General features: G+C 42.3%; 1 protein-coding gene across 1 annotated transcript in view; it reads right to left on the bottom strand.

Moving 5' to 3' along the window:
* Positions 1 to 5,698: 5,698 nt before the first annotated feature.
* Positions 5,699 to 18,621, bottom strand: part of LOC100746138 — a 60,285-nt gene continuing 47,362 nt past the window's right edge. Inside the window, exons 2-3 of the mRNA XM_003488832.4 lie at positions 15,813 to 16,059; positions 5,699 to 8,811 (exon numbers count right to left, since the gene is read on the bottom strand). Coding sequence (XP_003488880.1) covers positions 8,486 to 8,811; positions 15,813 to 16,059 — 573 coding nt within the window. The 3' untranslated portion in view covers positions 5,699 to 8,485. The remainder of the gene's footprint in view (positions 8,812 to 15,812; positions 16,060 to 18,621) is intronic.

The raw sequence follows: 18,621 nt of genomic DNA, 5'->3' as shown, positions 1-18,621 counted from the left end.
AATTCCATCCACTTTACCGTACAGAAACATTAGTCGGTTAGCCGTGTATCTATCAGAGACAAACATCAAACCATTACGCCACCGATTCTTTTCGATAATCGCGCGCACACGGCTTACAGAAACTCATTCCTTGTGCACCTTCCCTATTTTGTTTCGTTATGTACGAAGATATACAGGGTGAATTACTTTAATATTTAAATACGTAGCTTGCTTCCAACGACGATACATGCATGGGCTCTTCGTTGGCGATAAATGTGACATACGCCGCGCTGCTCTGAATCTCACCCTTTGTTCGCGTTGCATTATGCGCGCATATGAATTGTAAATAATAACAGACTGTTCGCCGTGATCCTCTTCCACCCTCTTTCGTACCGCCGTGGTTGTATTTCGCGATAAAGCTTATTGTACGCTACGTTGAATCCCGTCTAGCCAATGCCGCGACAGCATTGTGCCAGCTCGACTTCTATTTCTTTTCCAATCGCTTGTCTTTTTTAATTAGTATCGCTTTGCATTTTATACACAGCGAAAATATGTATTTGGAAAATTCGGTGGAACGGCGGACGGTGATGGACGGCGGGTAGCTCTTAGCCGGGTTTTCAACCACTTCATAGACCCCTGTAGACGTTTATCTTTACGCTCTGCTACCCTGTCGATCGATCATGGTCGACAGAGGCCCAAACGCAACGGCAATAACCGATATCTAACGCCCTCCATTCACGATGCGGATCAATGCCACGGAACTGATGAAAAGCAAACCTCGTTGCGATGCTCGTGCTTGATGCAAGATACTCGGAAATGTTGCAAGATACGAAATTATCGGACACAGGTGTTTAATTCTGCTAGTCGCTTTTACGTCGACAAAACGTTGCTGCAAAATCTTCCGAGATAGAAAAACTGGCTGTAATCCGGTCTAATGTTGCAACGTTAAGTTATATACGCAAAAGTAGCGCAACGAACTAGTTTAGTAGCAAGTTTCGTAACTCGTTTTGCTTTAAAATAACACTGGCCGATATTATACGTTATTGTTCAACCTGTAGATTTTCCATAGGAGGAATAAAAGAAAAAGGCAACTTGTATAAAATTTAGGAAATTCTCCTAAAGTCGTTCGCTCTTTGTCTTTTCTTGGTATACCCTGAAACTCTCTTCAAGTAAGAAAATAAAATAGATATTCCGTATTACTAGCCTATCTTTTATAACCGGACTTTCGACGTTGTTACAAAGTTCAGCGTTCCAACAACGTTCGAAGACTAAAAATGGCAATGTTTAGTTTCAACGCTGGTAATATTGTTACGGAGCTTATACCGTTGGAATATGTTCTGGACCATTATGAAACAGTTTGTAACAAGGTTCTAAAGCTCAAAATTGCTGCAGGGAACTCAATAATTCGGATAACGACGTTACGTGTGTAAAATTTGCCTCGTGTGACCCGGACACGTTGTGTAACGAAAGCGGAAAGCTTGAAAACTCTCGCAAATATTCAACGATGTCGCAAGACTCACGATCAACGTAGTCGTTCGATGTGCAGGGTTCAATGACTTACGTTACATACAGGTATATCGAGAAAACATATCCATGATATTCTACCTGATGTTATTCATCGCTTTCCAGGTAGAATTCGAGGGCCAGCGGATACGATACCTCTGGAAATCCATTTGCAACGTCGACCAAGGTTTTCTACCGGCTTTATCAAGGTGTGCACGAACGCTCGTTCCCTACAAACGATGCCACGTACACTCGTGTTGCGATACTCGTGTCAACTTGCAGCTTTTCGTGGCACACGCCGTGTTGCCTGTAACGAGCGCGTTTCCCGCACGCGTAAGTACCTACATGTCACAGGGTTGCCGACTCGCGTTAAATTTCTTTGAAACGTGCCTGGCCTCGCGCTAATTGTCTCTGTTCTAACGACGAAACCTAATCTCTCGGTAAACGGTCTCGTTCCTCGAAGAAAACCAGCTTGGACCCTAATTAAAGGGGATTCAACGTCAACGGTGATACTTGATCTTTGTTGGCATACGGGAAGGGGTAAACGCTTGCGAAGCTTCAAGAATGTTTAAAATTTATGCACATTACGGTTCATAAGCGGACGCTATAGTAGTTTCGCTGTTAGCGAAGAGTAAATAAGAAAATGATGGCTAAAAGCGGTAATTATTATCGGAGTGCGAATTGTTTGTGTAAATTTATATACCTACGAAGAGAACTAAGAAGACGGGATTTAAGGAGCTTTCACTCATTAAATATTGTAACGAGTATGATAGCCTTCCTTGAATATCCGATACTTTGAATATTCTGTGCATTTTCGCACCTTTGATTTCTCCATAAAATTCCTATACAGTGTCGTGTATTTTCAATACTTTACAGGTGAATGGAAACTTTTTCCACGATCGAAGCTCGGATGTCGTGCAATGGTAGAGAAACACCCGGAGGTTACGGCAACGTGCAAAGAATACAATTTGTCTACAAAATTCGTAATATCGTGGCATACGCGTAAAGTGAAATGAGAAACGATGTATGCAGACTTGTGCGCGTAAGGACTTGACTTCCGAGAGTAGACAAGTTTAAATTTGATCGGTAACTTTAACTTTCTCGTTAAGAATCTTCCAGTGCTCTCCTTGTTACGTCGTTTCGCGTAATATTACCTCGAAATAGCGTACGGTGGTATCGAGAGATTTTCATTTGGAAATTCGAAAATGCGCATAAATTATCCGACCACTTTAAAGACTCGACGATGCAGTAAACCGTAAGTAGTAGTGGCCGTGCGCGCGGTCTGACGAAAGCACGAGTTATACTACTGACGCGTCTGGAGTCGCTCGAAGGCCATCAAATTGGTAGGAAAATAACGCAACGGCGTGCACGGAACAGCAATTTAGATGGCAAACTTTATGCAACTGGACGCGTGCTGAATCCCACCGGTAATTGAATCTAATTCTTATTCCTCGAACGTGTTCCGTAAAGCCGTGGCCCTCGTACAAGTTTAAACTCGAGTACACCTACTCCTACTTCCCACCCTTTATTCCTTGCCTCCATTAGCCCGTTCCTGTTGCTTTCTTATCCCTCGTTACGTTTGTCTTCCCACGTACTTTTCTCAGGTCGTGCTTCTCTCCCTCCTCCTTTTACTTTCTCCGCACCTTTGTGCTCGTATCCGTAAATGCGTTAGGTGAAATGATAGCCAGATCGTTAGCAGCTTACTGAAACTTCCAGAACACAGGTTTATGGCAGAAATTAATTGGCATTGTTTTCCTTCTGTAAGAAGAGAAATTGTCTTGAATATACGGTTGACGTGGCACAAATTTAGGGCCGCTATGAATTCATTGGCAATTCTATTATCCGCTACTTGATTAGAACAGCCCCATTCTATCCCACGCATTCGCGTCTAAAATTTTCTTCACCAACGTCGTCGTCCCACTGCCTGTTTGAAATCGACCGATTCATCAGGGCACGGCCATTACCCAATTTATTAATCCGTTTCTTTGTTCCGGCCGGTAGTGAGGTCGCGATCCCTGCGCTTGCTAAGTTACAACGAAAGAGCTGCAGGACACCCACGTGGGCAATTAAAATGCTAATTCTCATTGATAGGTTAATCGGCGTGTTGTTTCGGAAAGGCGATTGTTCCGGGCGCGTTCGTCCGGGATCGTTCATCATTGTCATGTGACGTTCCACGATGGAGTTCGTGTTTGACCGTTTCCCATTCCAGGGAATCGCGCGCCCTTCTGGTAACACCATCCTCGACGCGGCGATATTTCTCCGCAATGCTTGTTTTACGAGTCTCGCGTGTATTACTTTATACGAACGAGGTGTAATACAATTCAGCGTTTGCTCGTTGAATTGTGTACAATCGAGATTTCGTATGGAGCGAGATATTAACACGGAAAGAATTGAAATGATCTGATAAATTAGGAGATAAATATGAGAAAGTAGGATTCCTCACGATGTTTGTTGATTTTCAACAAATTTCTATATATTTTAGTTTGCCTACAATGAGAAATTAATTTCGGCTAGACATTTTGGCTTTTGTAACATTATCAAGTATCTCGTACTTTCACGATCTACAACCTTCAGAAGCTCCATGGGTCGCTGTCATCGTCGTCGAACAGGACCGTGAACCGATGCGGTAGAACGCACCACGTGTATTAGCGGTCCATTAAACGTGTTTTCCATGACGAGACAACAAGTGGGTCGGGTTGCACACACAGGCGAACGTTGGAGCAACTTCGCCAGCTTCTTGTTCAACAGATTATACCATTGCACGTCGACGTGTTTGCCGTCTACGTTCGAATTCGCTGAAAGCTTCTGCACTTCCGCAATGTGGGCCTTTGTGTCGGGGATTCCTTTGACCCTAGTCTCATATCTGCCGGATGGGAGCATCCTCGGTGCGATCGTAACGGCAGGTCGAGTCGTCGGCCATCGGAAAAACGCTCGAAGACGACGTTTCGTGGATAAGACGGAAGGAAAAGGGTAGATAGAACCGAGATGGAAACGAAAAGGGATGATCAGAGAGGCGGAAGAAGGAACGCGAGTGAAACCAGTTCCGCCGTACCGCCATCGGTTGGGATCTTTTCCGATTTTTCTGTCGGCGAAGGCGACCTATCTTGGTGATGCATTTTCTAATTTATCTGCTGCTTTGAGAGAACGATACCGACGAATCTTATCGCGCCAGCTTTGCTGAAGGTTTCTAAGATTCATGGCTCGGCCGAATTAGCTCCGTTTTAGAATCTCGCGAGAGAGCAACGGTGGAACATTAATTTCCCTCAAGGCGGAAAATTAGTCTCGATATTAGAAGTTGGCAAGAATCAGGGCGAAGTAATTGTAGCTCGTTGAACGGCGTTAGAAGTTCTTCCTCGAGGTTGTGGAAGTTTGTTAAGCAGTCAGGACTAGGGCAAGGGGTGCGAGTAGAAAAGAAGACAGGCAGAAGACAGAGGATGGGGAAGAAAATTAAAACAAGAAAATGTATGGAAATGGGCTGGATGCGAGAAGGGGAGGAATAGAGGTTTTGATGACCGTACAAGCTCGCGCAACGGCCTGGGGTTAATTGCAAAATTAACCTTAATTATTGGCCCCCCTGGACATTTCCATTCTACTCCCGCTTAGTTCTAGCCGACAGTAATGTTGCAAGTTAGTTACCGGTGCCTGTTTGCTGAAAGATTTTATCTTTTTTGCTAGAGACGCTGTTACGTAACGTTAAAAAGCTTCCTTCGATCCTCCAGCTTGATTTCTCACATACACGCACGCACGATCTTATACGTTTGCTTGTCTCTTCTCTTCCTGTAGCTTCATCAACCTTAACTAAAGTCAATACGTTTCTCGATATATTTAGCGAGAATTCGATTCCAACATTGATCATACGTTCAAAATTATTCATACAAAATCAAATTACTATCGCGATCTCTAAAAATAGTATCAGATTTCGGAGTGATAATTTTAAATATTCGTAAAGGCTTTATCAAGAAATTCATTTCTATACTCGATACGCCTCTTCGATACCTGCTTCATTTTCAGTATAACTTTGTTCAAAGACTCGCGATACACAAGCCAATGTCGTTACCTATCTCATCGTTAACTCGAGTCGCAACGTACGATAACGTTCTTACGTAAAACTTTGCGAGATCTTGCGACGTTGGCAGCAACTTCTGACTTCCCAGCGTTACGTATTTATTATTTCGGTTGGAACGCAGGAGGTTGCGGGAAAAGAAAAATCGTTGGAAACCGTCGAAGTGATTTATTGTTCCATATTTATACACATAATAAGCGAATACGATAATATCGTATTAGGTACTAGATCGTATTGTATATATATTCATTCATTTATTTATATATCGAGCATTCTGTACAATAAATAAAGACTCTAGAGCATTTAAAACATAACACGGTGTACTCCCTTGCGATTGCCATCGAAAAGTGTACAATAATTTAACGAGTTTCCCCATGCGTATATTGTATCGTCCTTTCACACACCGTTCGTCAGAGGCGCCACGACGACGACGCGACGCCTAGCTTTATTCGATCCGAGGATGTATATACACCGCACAGGGTTTTACTTTGAACTTCTCAAACAAATCGTAACAATTCCCCTCCCCGTTCGACACGGTCGATGAGATCACGTTTTCGCGGGAAGCTCTGATAATTCTTGCTCTTCTTCAACGCATTGAACAACTCGCCCGAACGCGTTCGTTTACACTTTCACGAATATATTCAGAGAAAACATGCGACGTACGAAAAACATTGTCACGCTGTCTATGTAAATGTGTGAATCGATAGTCTTGCTGTGTTCCTGGTCTGTTCGAAAATCGTTAGCCATCGTTATAGCTTGTGTGAAACATTTGAAATTCGCATCGACAGAGAAGACGCGAGTCGCAGACGATATTGTCCACGGATAGAGCGTGTGATATGTTGGCATTGAAACGGTGGCGCATAGAAAAGAGTAAAAGTCAAGTATAAGATTTTGCACGCTCGGATGTTCGTATAAAAAGACATACGAAGACGCAAGACTGGCAGAATTCAAAGGTCTTTATAAAAAAGGTCGTCTCGAACGAATCTCGGCTAAGTATAAAACGATATGTCGCGTGTTTCTATGCGCCAGTGATAACGGTCTGCGTGTATTTGTGTGTATGCACGTGTGTGTTTAGCGTACGAATATCGAATGAAAAGCGAATGTGATCGAGGCAAAAAGGACGCGGCTACTCGATTCGGCCGAACCATTGGCCCAACCCTTCGAACAACCTTTGACCTTTCATGACACGAGTAATATCTCTAACGATAGGGTTCAACTATTTATACAATCGTGCAACGTACACTGCTCTTGCTGCTGCTTTTTCGTCGTCGAATAAAATCGTCCTCGATAATCGAATCCATTCGTTAATAGAGATTTATTTAGAATGGAAATTTCTTTATCCTAAAACGGAGCTGAAAATAGGAGAGAGATGCGCAGGGAAAAATCGCGACACGATCGTCGAATTTCGTGTTTGTCTCAGCTGATGATTTTCCAATTTCAATTTCACGGTTCACTTGAATTTTCCTCTCGATTAGATCACTTTCGGCGAGCAAAGAATCGTACCGATCGTGTCACAACGAAACCTGCAATTTCGTTAAACTTCCACATTACGGAATGAAAGGAACGACGCACCCGAGTCATCCGAGGCTATCCGTTTCTTTCTCTGTGCACCGTTCGCTTTCCCTTCTCACTCATTCAACGAGCGAATAGACGAATCTTATAATCGGCTACTCGATCGATCTTCGTCGAAGCGACTCGATCGCCCACGATATATTACTATTGTCTTCTTAAATCCACGAACCGAGATACATACAACATGCATTTCTATCTAACGTGACTAATGTTCACGGGAACGCTCGTTTCGCTTTCTCAAACGAGCATTATCTTAGCTGGAACAACGAGTTCTCCGAACGTTTAACTCTTTCAGCCCTGGCCAGCGTTAACGCCGGCAAATTTCATCCTCGCGTGTCAAACATTTTATTTCCCTCTTGGACAACCCACCGTAAGTAACGTATTTTGATATGTTTGTCGAAGAACGATAAACCTGAGAACATTTTACAAGCAAACCTATGATGAAAAATAAAACCGCAAAGGCGTACCATATTTCGTAGCATACACAGCGACACAGGAAAATCGGATATGTTGCGTAAAAGGAACAGAACTTTGTTTTCTCCAATTTCTTGCCAATGCCGTTGTTGTCGAGGACTGAGAGAGTCAATAGCATGGAGAATTTGAACATTCCGGTTCCTCCTCGATTTATGCGATCGTCTCACACTTATCGTAAACGCGCGGTTGCACAAATTTCGAGTCCGTGTTGTTTCAGTCGAGAGGACTCGAGGGATCGGCAGCTCCTTCGAGGAACAGAGGTCCCGCGGTAATAAGCACAGGAAGAACCTGGACAAGAAAACGCAGCACAACACGCTATCCAGCGGAATCGTTCCCTCGGTGCCGTTGGCATCGTGCCGAAAAGGACAACAGCCGATCGACCCGCCCTGACGACTGTGCATCCTTTCTCGTACAGGATTCACATGGCTGAATTACGAGGCCAACGATAGATTCGCGTTTCTCGTTCGTCCATCGTCGGACAGACGCGAGACGACCAGATTCTCGTTACGATTACGCCGCAGTCGAGGTTTCGTGCAACAGACACAAGTCGCGTGATCGTTAGCTGCGTTGGCAATTAAGGGGAGCTTTTCTTTCGCGATCAAAAGAGGAGTCTTCTGTTATCGGCTGATGTCGTTAAAATCGATCGTCCTTTTCTCGATACCTGCGGAAATTGTCATCCCGTTCCTCTTCTCGAGGGTGAGCAACGAGCTTTATTTATTTCGTTTCACAGGCGGTCTCTCTCGGGACGGTCGGAGTTGTCGATTCGGAGGACTCGCAGTAGAGATCGCGAGAACTCGGATAGAAAGATTGTTAAAGATCATCGTTAATCGACTCGCCAAGCAACTAACGATTTACCCCGAAAATTTGATCGTTTCTTCCTTTCGATGATTACCACTACCAAGAGCCGAAGAAGAAGGTTGATAGTATTCCTATTAAAGTCAACCAGCCAACCAGATTGAAGGATCCTCTTCTGTAGACAGCGTTGTTCATGCAGGTCTCCCGGATGCTGATGTTCTTGAGGCCCCGACGGCTCAGCAGATTGTGAACGCCTCGTTTATCGCTCTTCTGTAAGATGTGCTCTCGCGAGAGCAGCAAGGAATACAGTTGATTGTCCGGGCTCCGGGAGCAGAAAGTCAACACCATGTCTGAGGCCACGGCTTTCATTACGTGCACGTTCCCCGTGAACTGATGGTACGGTCTCTCCGACACTGTCAGCGTACCTGTCGAAATCGTCGCGATCGATTAGAGATCTATGCTTGCAACACGATTGTAAGTGGTAACGAGGAAGCAAGGAAGGAGAAGGAACACCCAATGTAGAAGAAGCGAACAGATTCTGGAATTCAGAGGAAGACGAGAAGAAGTGTAGAATGTGCGTAGAGGGTGAGAGAACTGCGATACGTTACTATACTGTATAGAATGTAAGGAAGTAGATAGAGCGAGGGGTAGCCTGGAGAAAGTGGGGGCGGAAGATATTGCGAAGTAAATTGGCCGAGGGATTTAGAAAAGAAAAAGAAAGACAAGCGAGATCAAAGATAGGGTTAGGTAGTAATAAAGTGAAATGAAAGTAGAATAGATCGAGTAAATAAGCGACCAGTTAATTAAGGAGCGATAGTAAGGCAGCGATCTATTTTCTAGGCTCACGAGGTCGAAGATAATTAAACAAATAGTGAAATAATACTCCCGATATAGAAAGACGAGTGATGCTATGTCATTGGAATTTTGAACCGGTGACATCATGTGATTCCACAGGTTTGTATAATATTCTTAAATCCTTTTATATTTCAATCTTGCTCTCATTTTAGCAAGCAAAAAGAGCTCGCAACGTTTTAACAGGATGTTTAACGTAAAATCGAAACCGGGAATCATGCATAGAGATAGGATACTATTTATGGAGATATTTTTCGATCGAAAAATTGAAAAAATATAGCTGTATCGAAAATGGCCGGGAGAACGTAGCGGGGTCAATGCTGCAATATACATGCAGCTTGACATTCTGATATTGAAAATATAAAACTGTCGAAGTTTGTTTTTTTATATGTGCCCATCACAGCGACATCATAACGCGGTGCATCATTCGTGCGTACCAGAACGAAAGAAGAACAAATTGTTCGAATCGTTGGTGGATTTTGAATGTTGCACGACGACGTGATGAACGGCAGTTTGATTAACTCTGTGTCGGTTAACCGCAGGAATTGCCAGGCGATTGTATCTCGTAGTACGACCTTGGAAACTACGATGTTCGCTATTCACACAGAGAAAGGGTAAAAATCCATACTGTCTAAATCCGTCTAACTATAACACCGAATTAAATGCTACTAAACGATGAAACTTCATTTAATGACAAGCTTTAAACGCAGCTGGAAAACCGAGGAAGGAAACATTGAAATAAAACTGTGCCAAAGAGAACGAGATCTGGCGCTGCGGAGAAAAAGCCCTGAATCTGATCCCGAATTTTCTTCGAAAATATTCTCGGATCACCATTTTCCCTTGTTGATTTTAATTTCACGGAAATCCATCGATAATGCATCTGAAACTATAGGAGCAACTTGGTCTCTGTTCGCAGCAATATTTCTCTCGTGTATTCTATGCGTTCTATAGACGTGACGTTGCTTCGTTCCAAACGAATGGAACTGAAGCATCGAAATGATTTGAAATCGGGGAATACGCAGCCGCGATTCAAGGGGAATCAGCAGCGGAAATCAGTGAATCGGTCTGATTATTGTCTACGACGACTGGGAATGCCGGTGTGCTCCCGCTGGAAATCTGTCACATTACGCGCCATTATGTCGTTGATGGTGTACTTACGCCACTGATTAGGAATACGCGCAGATAGGATTATCGGATGTCGCGCTCAGTTTACGTATGCCATTCCACATATCGCCACATCTACGTATCGCCATTCATTTTTCTTACCTTCAATGCATGCGTTCTACTTTTCCCAACGATCTCACTATTGTTATTTGCCTTTCCAACGACGAACGTCGGTTCGCGTGTTCGAAGAACTGCCAGATAATCGAATATACGGGATGATCGTTGTTGAGAATTTTTGTTCGAAACATCGTTTTGTAAGATGGGCAGAACGACTTGAAGAATCGTGGCGATCGTTCTGATCAACACCCCTGTACAATACGGAGGATCGTTAAATTTGGCGTTTTTTTTTTAAATCGTTAAACGAACGTTACGTTCCTGTTGAATGTTTGGCCGATAAAACGCCGGGTATTATTACTTGGGGAAATGATTGTCACGCGTCTGTTACGTGCCAATCGCAATAACGTCAACAGCCAGTACTATCGTATTATTATTGCGTCGTCCATTAAGCTGTTTCATCATGTAAACGGTTACTAGCCTTCGGGATATTGACGTTTAATCGTATGAAACTAATTGGAGCGGCCGTTCGGTCGCCTGAAATTTTTACTTCACGTTTTCATCGAACGAATCATTTCATCAATTATTTTGCCGCGTTGCCTTGTTTATTTCCGCGTCGATCCACGGGACATGCACGTTTCGACGATGATTCGCAATAGCAGCAGCTTACAGGGAACAGCTGAAACGCTCCGGGAATGAATTCAAGACTGCCACGGAGAGATCTTGTCGTTCTCGCGCGCAACACGCGCCTTTGATTTATTTTTCATTTTCCAAGTCGAGTGCTTTTATCCGGACTGTATCCGTTTTACGGTAGAAACAGGAGGGTCGGGGAATTGGCACTGAAAACAGAAGGCAAGCACGCGACAAACAAAGAGACGCGAGAACTCTGTTTAAAAAGTGACACGGTCTCGTTGTCTCGATAAAGTCTGTTGAATTCGTGGAATTTTTAGTAGCGTGTCAACAGAAACGTCATAGAGATATTTTCCGTTGAAAATCAGCTTATGCTTTGTTCCGCTGTTTCGAAACTGAATTTTTCGCTAACCCGCCAGATCGCGATCTTGTTTGGTCGATTCGCCTTCATCTCATGCTCGTTCGTCCAAAGAATTCAGACACGACGCTGAGTCGATTATATCGGCGATTGGTCACGTAAGGAATCTGTCACAATATGTACGATACGGATTTTTGTATATACAGGGTGGTTGGTAGTTACCAAGAATAAAAAGTTTTCGTTCGAGGCTTTGTTTTCGAGAAAATCGACTTTGAATTTTCGCTCGGTGCGCGTGCACTTTATTACGTCTCGTTATAGCGGATCTCACTGTAGATCGTTGTTTTCTTAATTTTTAAAATTTTTAAATTTTTATTCTATATTTTCGACTTCTTTTTTCGCGTAGAATCATCCCCCTTTCCGCTTGTACCACCAGTTACCAACCACCCTGTATATTTCGTAGCACGCAATGGTATAAAATTGCCGCAAGCCTGAATACTTTTGGGAAACACCGTAAATTGAACGAACAATAATATCGCAAAATTTGTAGCGCTTCGATACCGCGATAACATTGCAAAGTGCTAATATTTTACGCTGTAATATAACATCAGTTGAAATTCTAGAAAAATATCGCTTTTATAACATACAGCGAATAATCTATCAGGAGAACAAACTTTTGCGCGCCACTGTGGACAAGACACAAGGTTCGCCTGGTAGCCAATTTGCCAATGAAGCAAAATCCAACCATTTAATAACGCGGTGCTACTCTGATAAAAAAAAAGAAAAGAAACAAAGGAACGGAGGAAGAGTTTGAAACTAAACGAAAATTTGAAAAGACGAGATTCGAGTTAAACGTCGTCTCGCGACCAAGTCCAAGGGATAAGTTTCTGGCGAAGGAGAAGAGGTAGAGGAGGCTTCGAGAAATCTCGATCCGCGAACGCATTGTGCTCGCTTTCGCCAACTCTCAGCTGTCCGTGGATACGAGACAGAAGAATGGAGCCGCGAGATGAAAAAAGGGAGCCCGGCAAGGGGCTTTTGAAAAATTATTTTCCGCGTCGACGGTTTCTCGCGGATTTCCCTCGCTTGTCCGCGGCTTCGTTTCTCTATCCCGAGCCAGCCCATAATTGGATGGGCTGACTCCTCTCCGGCATGACCGACGAGACCACGTTCGGCTCTATTCTCGCTGACAGTTAACCGATAATCACGCCGACTACCTGGGAATTCATTAAGATCGTTATCGGATGCACCTTACGACTTTAATTGCCGCCACTGGTTTCCTACTTTGTTCCTAAGTCTCTAGAGCTCGATAATTAGCCGCTTAGAGGGCGATCGTTCGGCGGAAATTGTCCTCCCCTGTGATCGCCTTTTGACCGACTACTCCACATATTTCACGCCTCAAACCATTTCTTCCTCTATCGTTCTCAGCGTTTCTCAGTCGTTCTACATTCTGTCGTTCGTTTCCAATCCGATCGCTACCAATAATCGACGAAAAACGTTCATTCGGATTTCCATTACTCGTAGTCGACACGAATTCACACCGTCGTTGTATTTCGGACTATTGGACTGAAGGGTTTCCAACAGGAAGATATCACAGATATCGTTGGTCGAAAGTCAACAAAGGTTGCAAGTTCTTACGAGGCTAGCTTCGATGGAAAACTATGATAAAAGACGCTTTTACCATGGAAGTGACCGTTTATCTGTTTGTCGATCTCGTTCTTAGGAGTCAACCAGTTCGATTGGCTATTTCGTTCCGCCCCCTTTGTTCTATCGCGTTTATACGGCTCATTGATCACCAACTACGAAAGCTGCATCGGGTCAATGAATTGAAACTGCTTTGAAGTTAGGAGCTGACAACTGGTAAGCCACTACTCTTGTAGGGACAGTTCTGTTTAGAATCCATCGGACCATACCGAGACGCGATTTCCAACCAGATGATGGATCTTAATTCCTTCGATAGAGGAATCTATCTAAGCGCCAATCTCCTTCCTGTATACCCTAACAAAATTCTGGTCTTATCACGCAGGAGAACAGGACAGTTCTACATCGGCAACAGGAATTTGTCACGAGAATTATTTCGTTAAAAAAGAAAACCAGTGACTAAAAGAATGCGTTCGTTTGTATTGGGCACGACTATAGTTCGATACAGGACTATTACTGATCAGAGTATCGGCTCGATCTTTCGCTAAAAACAAATATACAGGGTGGTTTGTAACTGGTGGCGCAAGGGGAAAGGGGGTGATTCTACGAGAAAAAAAAAGTCGAAAATATATAATAGAATAAAAAAATTTTGTTTTTTTAATTTTTCCATCGACACAACGATCTACAGTGAGATCCGTTTTAACGAGACGTTTCATTGATGTCGAAGTAAGAAACGACGACGCATACGAAATGTAAGCGAGATAACTTGAATCTTTGTTACCAGTGTATTTCTAACGTGAAATGGAGAATTATTTATAGCTTGAGAAATAAGCCTTGGACGATATTTTTATGCACTTTTTCTTTCTTCGTTTCAATGTCTAGAAACGACTTTACAAATATCCTGCGTGTATCTCGTGACATACGTACTGTGTACTACGTATATACGTGACTGTATGTGTACAATATACTGGCAAATACAGGGTGGTTGGGTAACTGGTGGTACAAGCGGAAAGGGGATGATTCTACGCGAAAAAAGAAGTCGAAAATATAGAATAAAGATTTTTCGTTTGAGGCTTTGTTTTCGAGAAAATCGACTTTGAATTTTCGCTCGGTGCGCGTGCACTTTATTACGTCTCGTTATAGCGGATCTCACTGTAGATCGTTGTTTTCTTAATTTTTAAAATTTTTAAATTTTTATTCTATATTTTCGACTTCTTTTTTCGCGTAGAATCATCCCCTTTCCGCTTGTACCACCAGTTACCCAACCACCCTGTATTTGCCAGTATATTGTACACATACAGTCACGTATATACGTAGTACACAGTACGTATGTCACGAGATACACGCAGGATATTTGTAAAGTCGTTTCTAGACATTGAAACGAAGAAAGAAAAAGTGCATAAAAATATCGTCCAAGGCTTATTTCTCAAGCTATAAATAATTCTCCATTTCACGTTAGAAATACACTGGTAACAAAGATTCAAGTTATCTCGCTTACATTTCGTATGCGTCGTCGTTTCTTACTTCGACATCAATGAATCAAAGCGAATAACATAATATCGTTAAACTGAGAAACACGACGCACGAGCATTCACATTAGCGACTAGCCAATTTGGTCGCGTTTAATCTGGTCAGTTATCGAGGAAAGTATATTTCTGGGAAATCGGTTACCTCGTCAGCTTACGATAATCGTCTTTGAAAGAAGTTCGAACCGAGTAGCTGCAAGTTATCGAGCTGTTCGTTATTATCTATCGGTGAGGAAACTTCATTGGAGCAGGAACTAACTGGGTAGCTTTTTTATTTTTTATTTTTCTCCCCCTGGCGCCACCAACTGCGACGTTTCACGGGGGAATTATTCTTCCGTTTTATGCGCCACGAATGGCACGGTGACTATCCTCGCGAACCGAGAAAAACCGTTCAGCAAAATCGTGGACGGCAGAATCATTGTCGGGAATTACGCTTATCTACTCGATTTTCACTCTTTTTCACAGATTTAACAGAAAAAAATATTAAATCTCCACAGCTTTTTGTCAAGAACGCTCAAAAACAGAAAAGAAAAGGGAACAAAGTAGACGAAAAAGTCAAAAGATTATTCGAATTTATTTTTTCCGCTTGGGAAAAGCTCGTGAAAATTTTCATCGGTTCGCAAAAGAAGTATGATCAAAGTACCGCACCTAAAATTCTGATAAAGCGTCGTTCTATGAGTCCTAAAGCCTCGTGAAACCACAATCATTTATAGCAAACGCGATAGGACAGTTGTAAAAAAAAAACAGGAGATAACCCGAGAAGCGAATTGTAAGTTTGTCCACCTCAAACGATCGTAACTTCGAAACGAATGCACGAAACGAGAAGATTCGACAGCTACTTTGCAAAGGAAATTGTTAATTAATAACGATAAAAGTCGACAAAAGAAATAAGTAAAGTATTACATTAAATATGCAAATATTCTGCGAAATATGTTTGTTATTAAACTATAACCTGCTTCTAAAACAAGCTGGAACGCATCGAATACGAAGAATTATCGCTATATTTCATTTTTCTCATTTTCGGATTGTAATTTCTCAATAAAATCATGGTCGACGACGAAGTGTGCCATGTACGTTGATGGCGTGTCGTATCAGAATCTTAGGTGCCTGAAGTATCCTTTTTTGACTATCTCCCTTTGTGAATTTCACAGCAGCTAAAATGCCCTCTTCGTGTTCCGAAATTGCAATCTGGTTTGGAATGAGTTACCATTTTGAAAACTGGAGGAGATCCAGAAGCCCGGCTTCCTGCTGATGTCCGGTATCCGGAAGGTGTATTCCACACTGCCGGCCTCCTCCACCCACAATAGCTTCAACGAGGACAAGAACTTGGCCGATTTCTCGGCCTCCATCAGGTTCACGATCGGACAAGAATCGACCACGTACGATCCAACGGCAGGTTTCGACGAGTCGACTTTGTGCTCCAGCACCTCCACCACGTACCACTTGCCCATTATCTGAAATCAATACCGGCACAAATGGATTTATTACGTTCGCGTGCTAACGCAAACGCGCTCTGACGCGTTCCGATCGGCAAAGCCGGACTGCTGCAAAGCCGGACTCTGCTGTAAATCCGGCAGATTTAGGAAACGCGAACGGGGGCTTGGAATGTTGCCTGTTGGTGCTACCCACAGTTTCGATCGATGCGATTTTCCAAGATTACAATTGTTTCAATTTGTTTACGAATTGTTCGTTACTCGTTGACAATGAACCATCGTAGTTCCTTATCTTTTTGGTAACATTAAACGAGTAGAGTTACGTAAAAGCGTTGCAATTTTATTTCATCGAAACTATCGTCAATAATATAGATTTGCCGAGTGTAGAAAATTTTCTCGTTTTTTTTAACGTGAAATATATTTACTTACTTTATACAGGGTGGTTGGTAACTGGCGGTAAATAACGCGAAAAAGGAAGTCGAAAATATAGAATAAAAATTGTTCGATGGAATGGAAAATTTTTCGTTTTCTCGATGGAAAAATTAAAAAAAATGTCTATTCTATATTTTCGATTTCTTTTTTCGCGTAGAATCATCCCTTTTCCGCTTGTAGCATCAGTTACCAACCACCCTGTATAATCGATAATAAGAATTATTTATTTTATAGTACGAATATGAAATACAGAACAGACACGTACGGTGTTCAAAGATCCTCGAAAGAATCAATATCGATTATCGATGCACCTATGAGAACGATCAGGCATCCTCTTACGTTCTCATCTTCACAATCTACCTCTCGATTCGAGCATTCGAATGTCATTACCGGACTATCAAATTTTGCAAACAAATTTACTAGCTTAGATTACTTTGGTGGTTCTCCGTCATCTTTCGAATCCAATTATGTACAGAAAGCTCTCCGACGTGGATTAGACAATTAGGCAACTCTTATAGGTATCAATTATGTATTATGGTATTTCACCTACGTATCAAGAAAGGGCCAACTCGTTTAAATAAATAAATAAGAAATAAATATGTTTCTTTCGAGATGTCGAAGAAGCAAACCGTATATTTTTCGAACATTCTAGTAATTTTTGAGAGTGCGGATGGATTCTTTCCGCGTAGAATGATAGAACATATAGATGGAAAAATGCGAGGGAATATTTTTGTCGAAAATGTCGATGTGATTTTTAATCAAACATTGAATTTTCGCTCTATACTTCGTTATCATGATCTTCCGCCGATTCGATGCTGAATATCGACTGCATAGTTGGCAGTTTCTGACGAGAAAATCTGGAACGAGGGAAATTCAACGAGTTTTTAAATCGAATGTCAATTTAAATCCCGGTTTTGTAAAAGTTATCTGCATAATTACGATCGAGCACCGTCCCAAACGATCCAATTTTTCGAATTAGTAGCATGTTTTCGTCTACGGTAATTCGTGTATCGAAATGATTTGTCCGTTTATACGTATAACGGCAGGATAATAAAAGATAATTCTATGAAATGCGCGGAGGACGCAACGACGTAAAGCAACGGCTGCCATCGATTGAAATTAGAACGGTTGGCTTATCGTGTATTTTCGCTGTGAAACAATGGGATGCATCTTAGCCGATTTAAAAACGCATCGAGGGAATACAGAGTTTCGTAGAATCGAATTTATCGATTTTTTATGCTTCTTAAAGCATCGTTTTGTAATTACCGGCGAGAGAAAATGTGCAAACTTCAGCTACTGTTCATGGTTCGATGCGGTGTAACCTCTTAAGTACGAAAAGTAAAAGTTTATGAAAGTGTCGCGATCCATTTACCGCGATAGATTTTCGCGATCGTGAAAAATTCTCGTCGTTTAATAAACCATCGCTCTTCGGTTCCGTTCCAATAAACGTACAAATCAGTCACGAGAAACTTTAAAAATTTAAAAGCAACTTGACACGGGCTTAATCCACTTTAACTTAGCTCTAACTTCTCGCAGCTAGATTGTAAAGTTGGAGGAGAGACAAGAGTAGCGATACCCGTCGTCATTTTGACGACTGAATCTTTAAGTAGGAAGGAAGATCGAATGACGCGATTAAATGTTAAAATAAATGATAATTCACGGGCCAACAGGGAACGGGTTGTCGTTCGTGCCGCAGGAAATCGTTCGCTCGACGAGATAATCCGCTGACTTTAGCCGAGGAACGGATAATTCAAGCTCGTGCTTAAACTAAATTGGCGACGATTTATTGGCCGTGCAATCGGCCATGAATAAACGAAGAGAAATAATATCGATCAGTTGGAATCGGCTGGAGATCTCGTTGCTGGAAACAACATTTCGTATATTTAGCACGAACGAAGAAGAAAAGATCTGATTTCGATATTAACTGCGTTTTGCAACGAGGAAGTCGATAAAGCAATCATCTGAAATCTTGCCGTTGATTTGATATGCGGATAATTGAAAGTAAACGCGTGCCACTTCGATTAATAATTAATACCGTAATCACGAATACCCATCGTGATTACGAGATGAAGCCGCGAGCATTTCCATCGGATCGCGTGATTTCTAAATGAATTTTACGTCGAATTAATCGTGATATCTATATTCGAAAAC

The sequence above is a fragment of the Bombus impatiens genome, unplaced genomic scaffold (genome assembly GCF_000188095.3).
Source record: "Bombus impatiens unplaced genomic scaffold, BIMP_2.2 scf_0264, whole genome shotgun sequence".
Lineage (NCBI taxonomy): Eukaryota > Metazoa > Arthropoda > Insecta > Hymenoptera > Apidae > Bombus > Bombus impatiens.
Note: the sequence above shows the minus strand (reverse complement) of the source record. Positions and strands in the feature narration are given on the sequence as shown.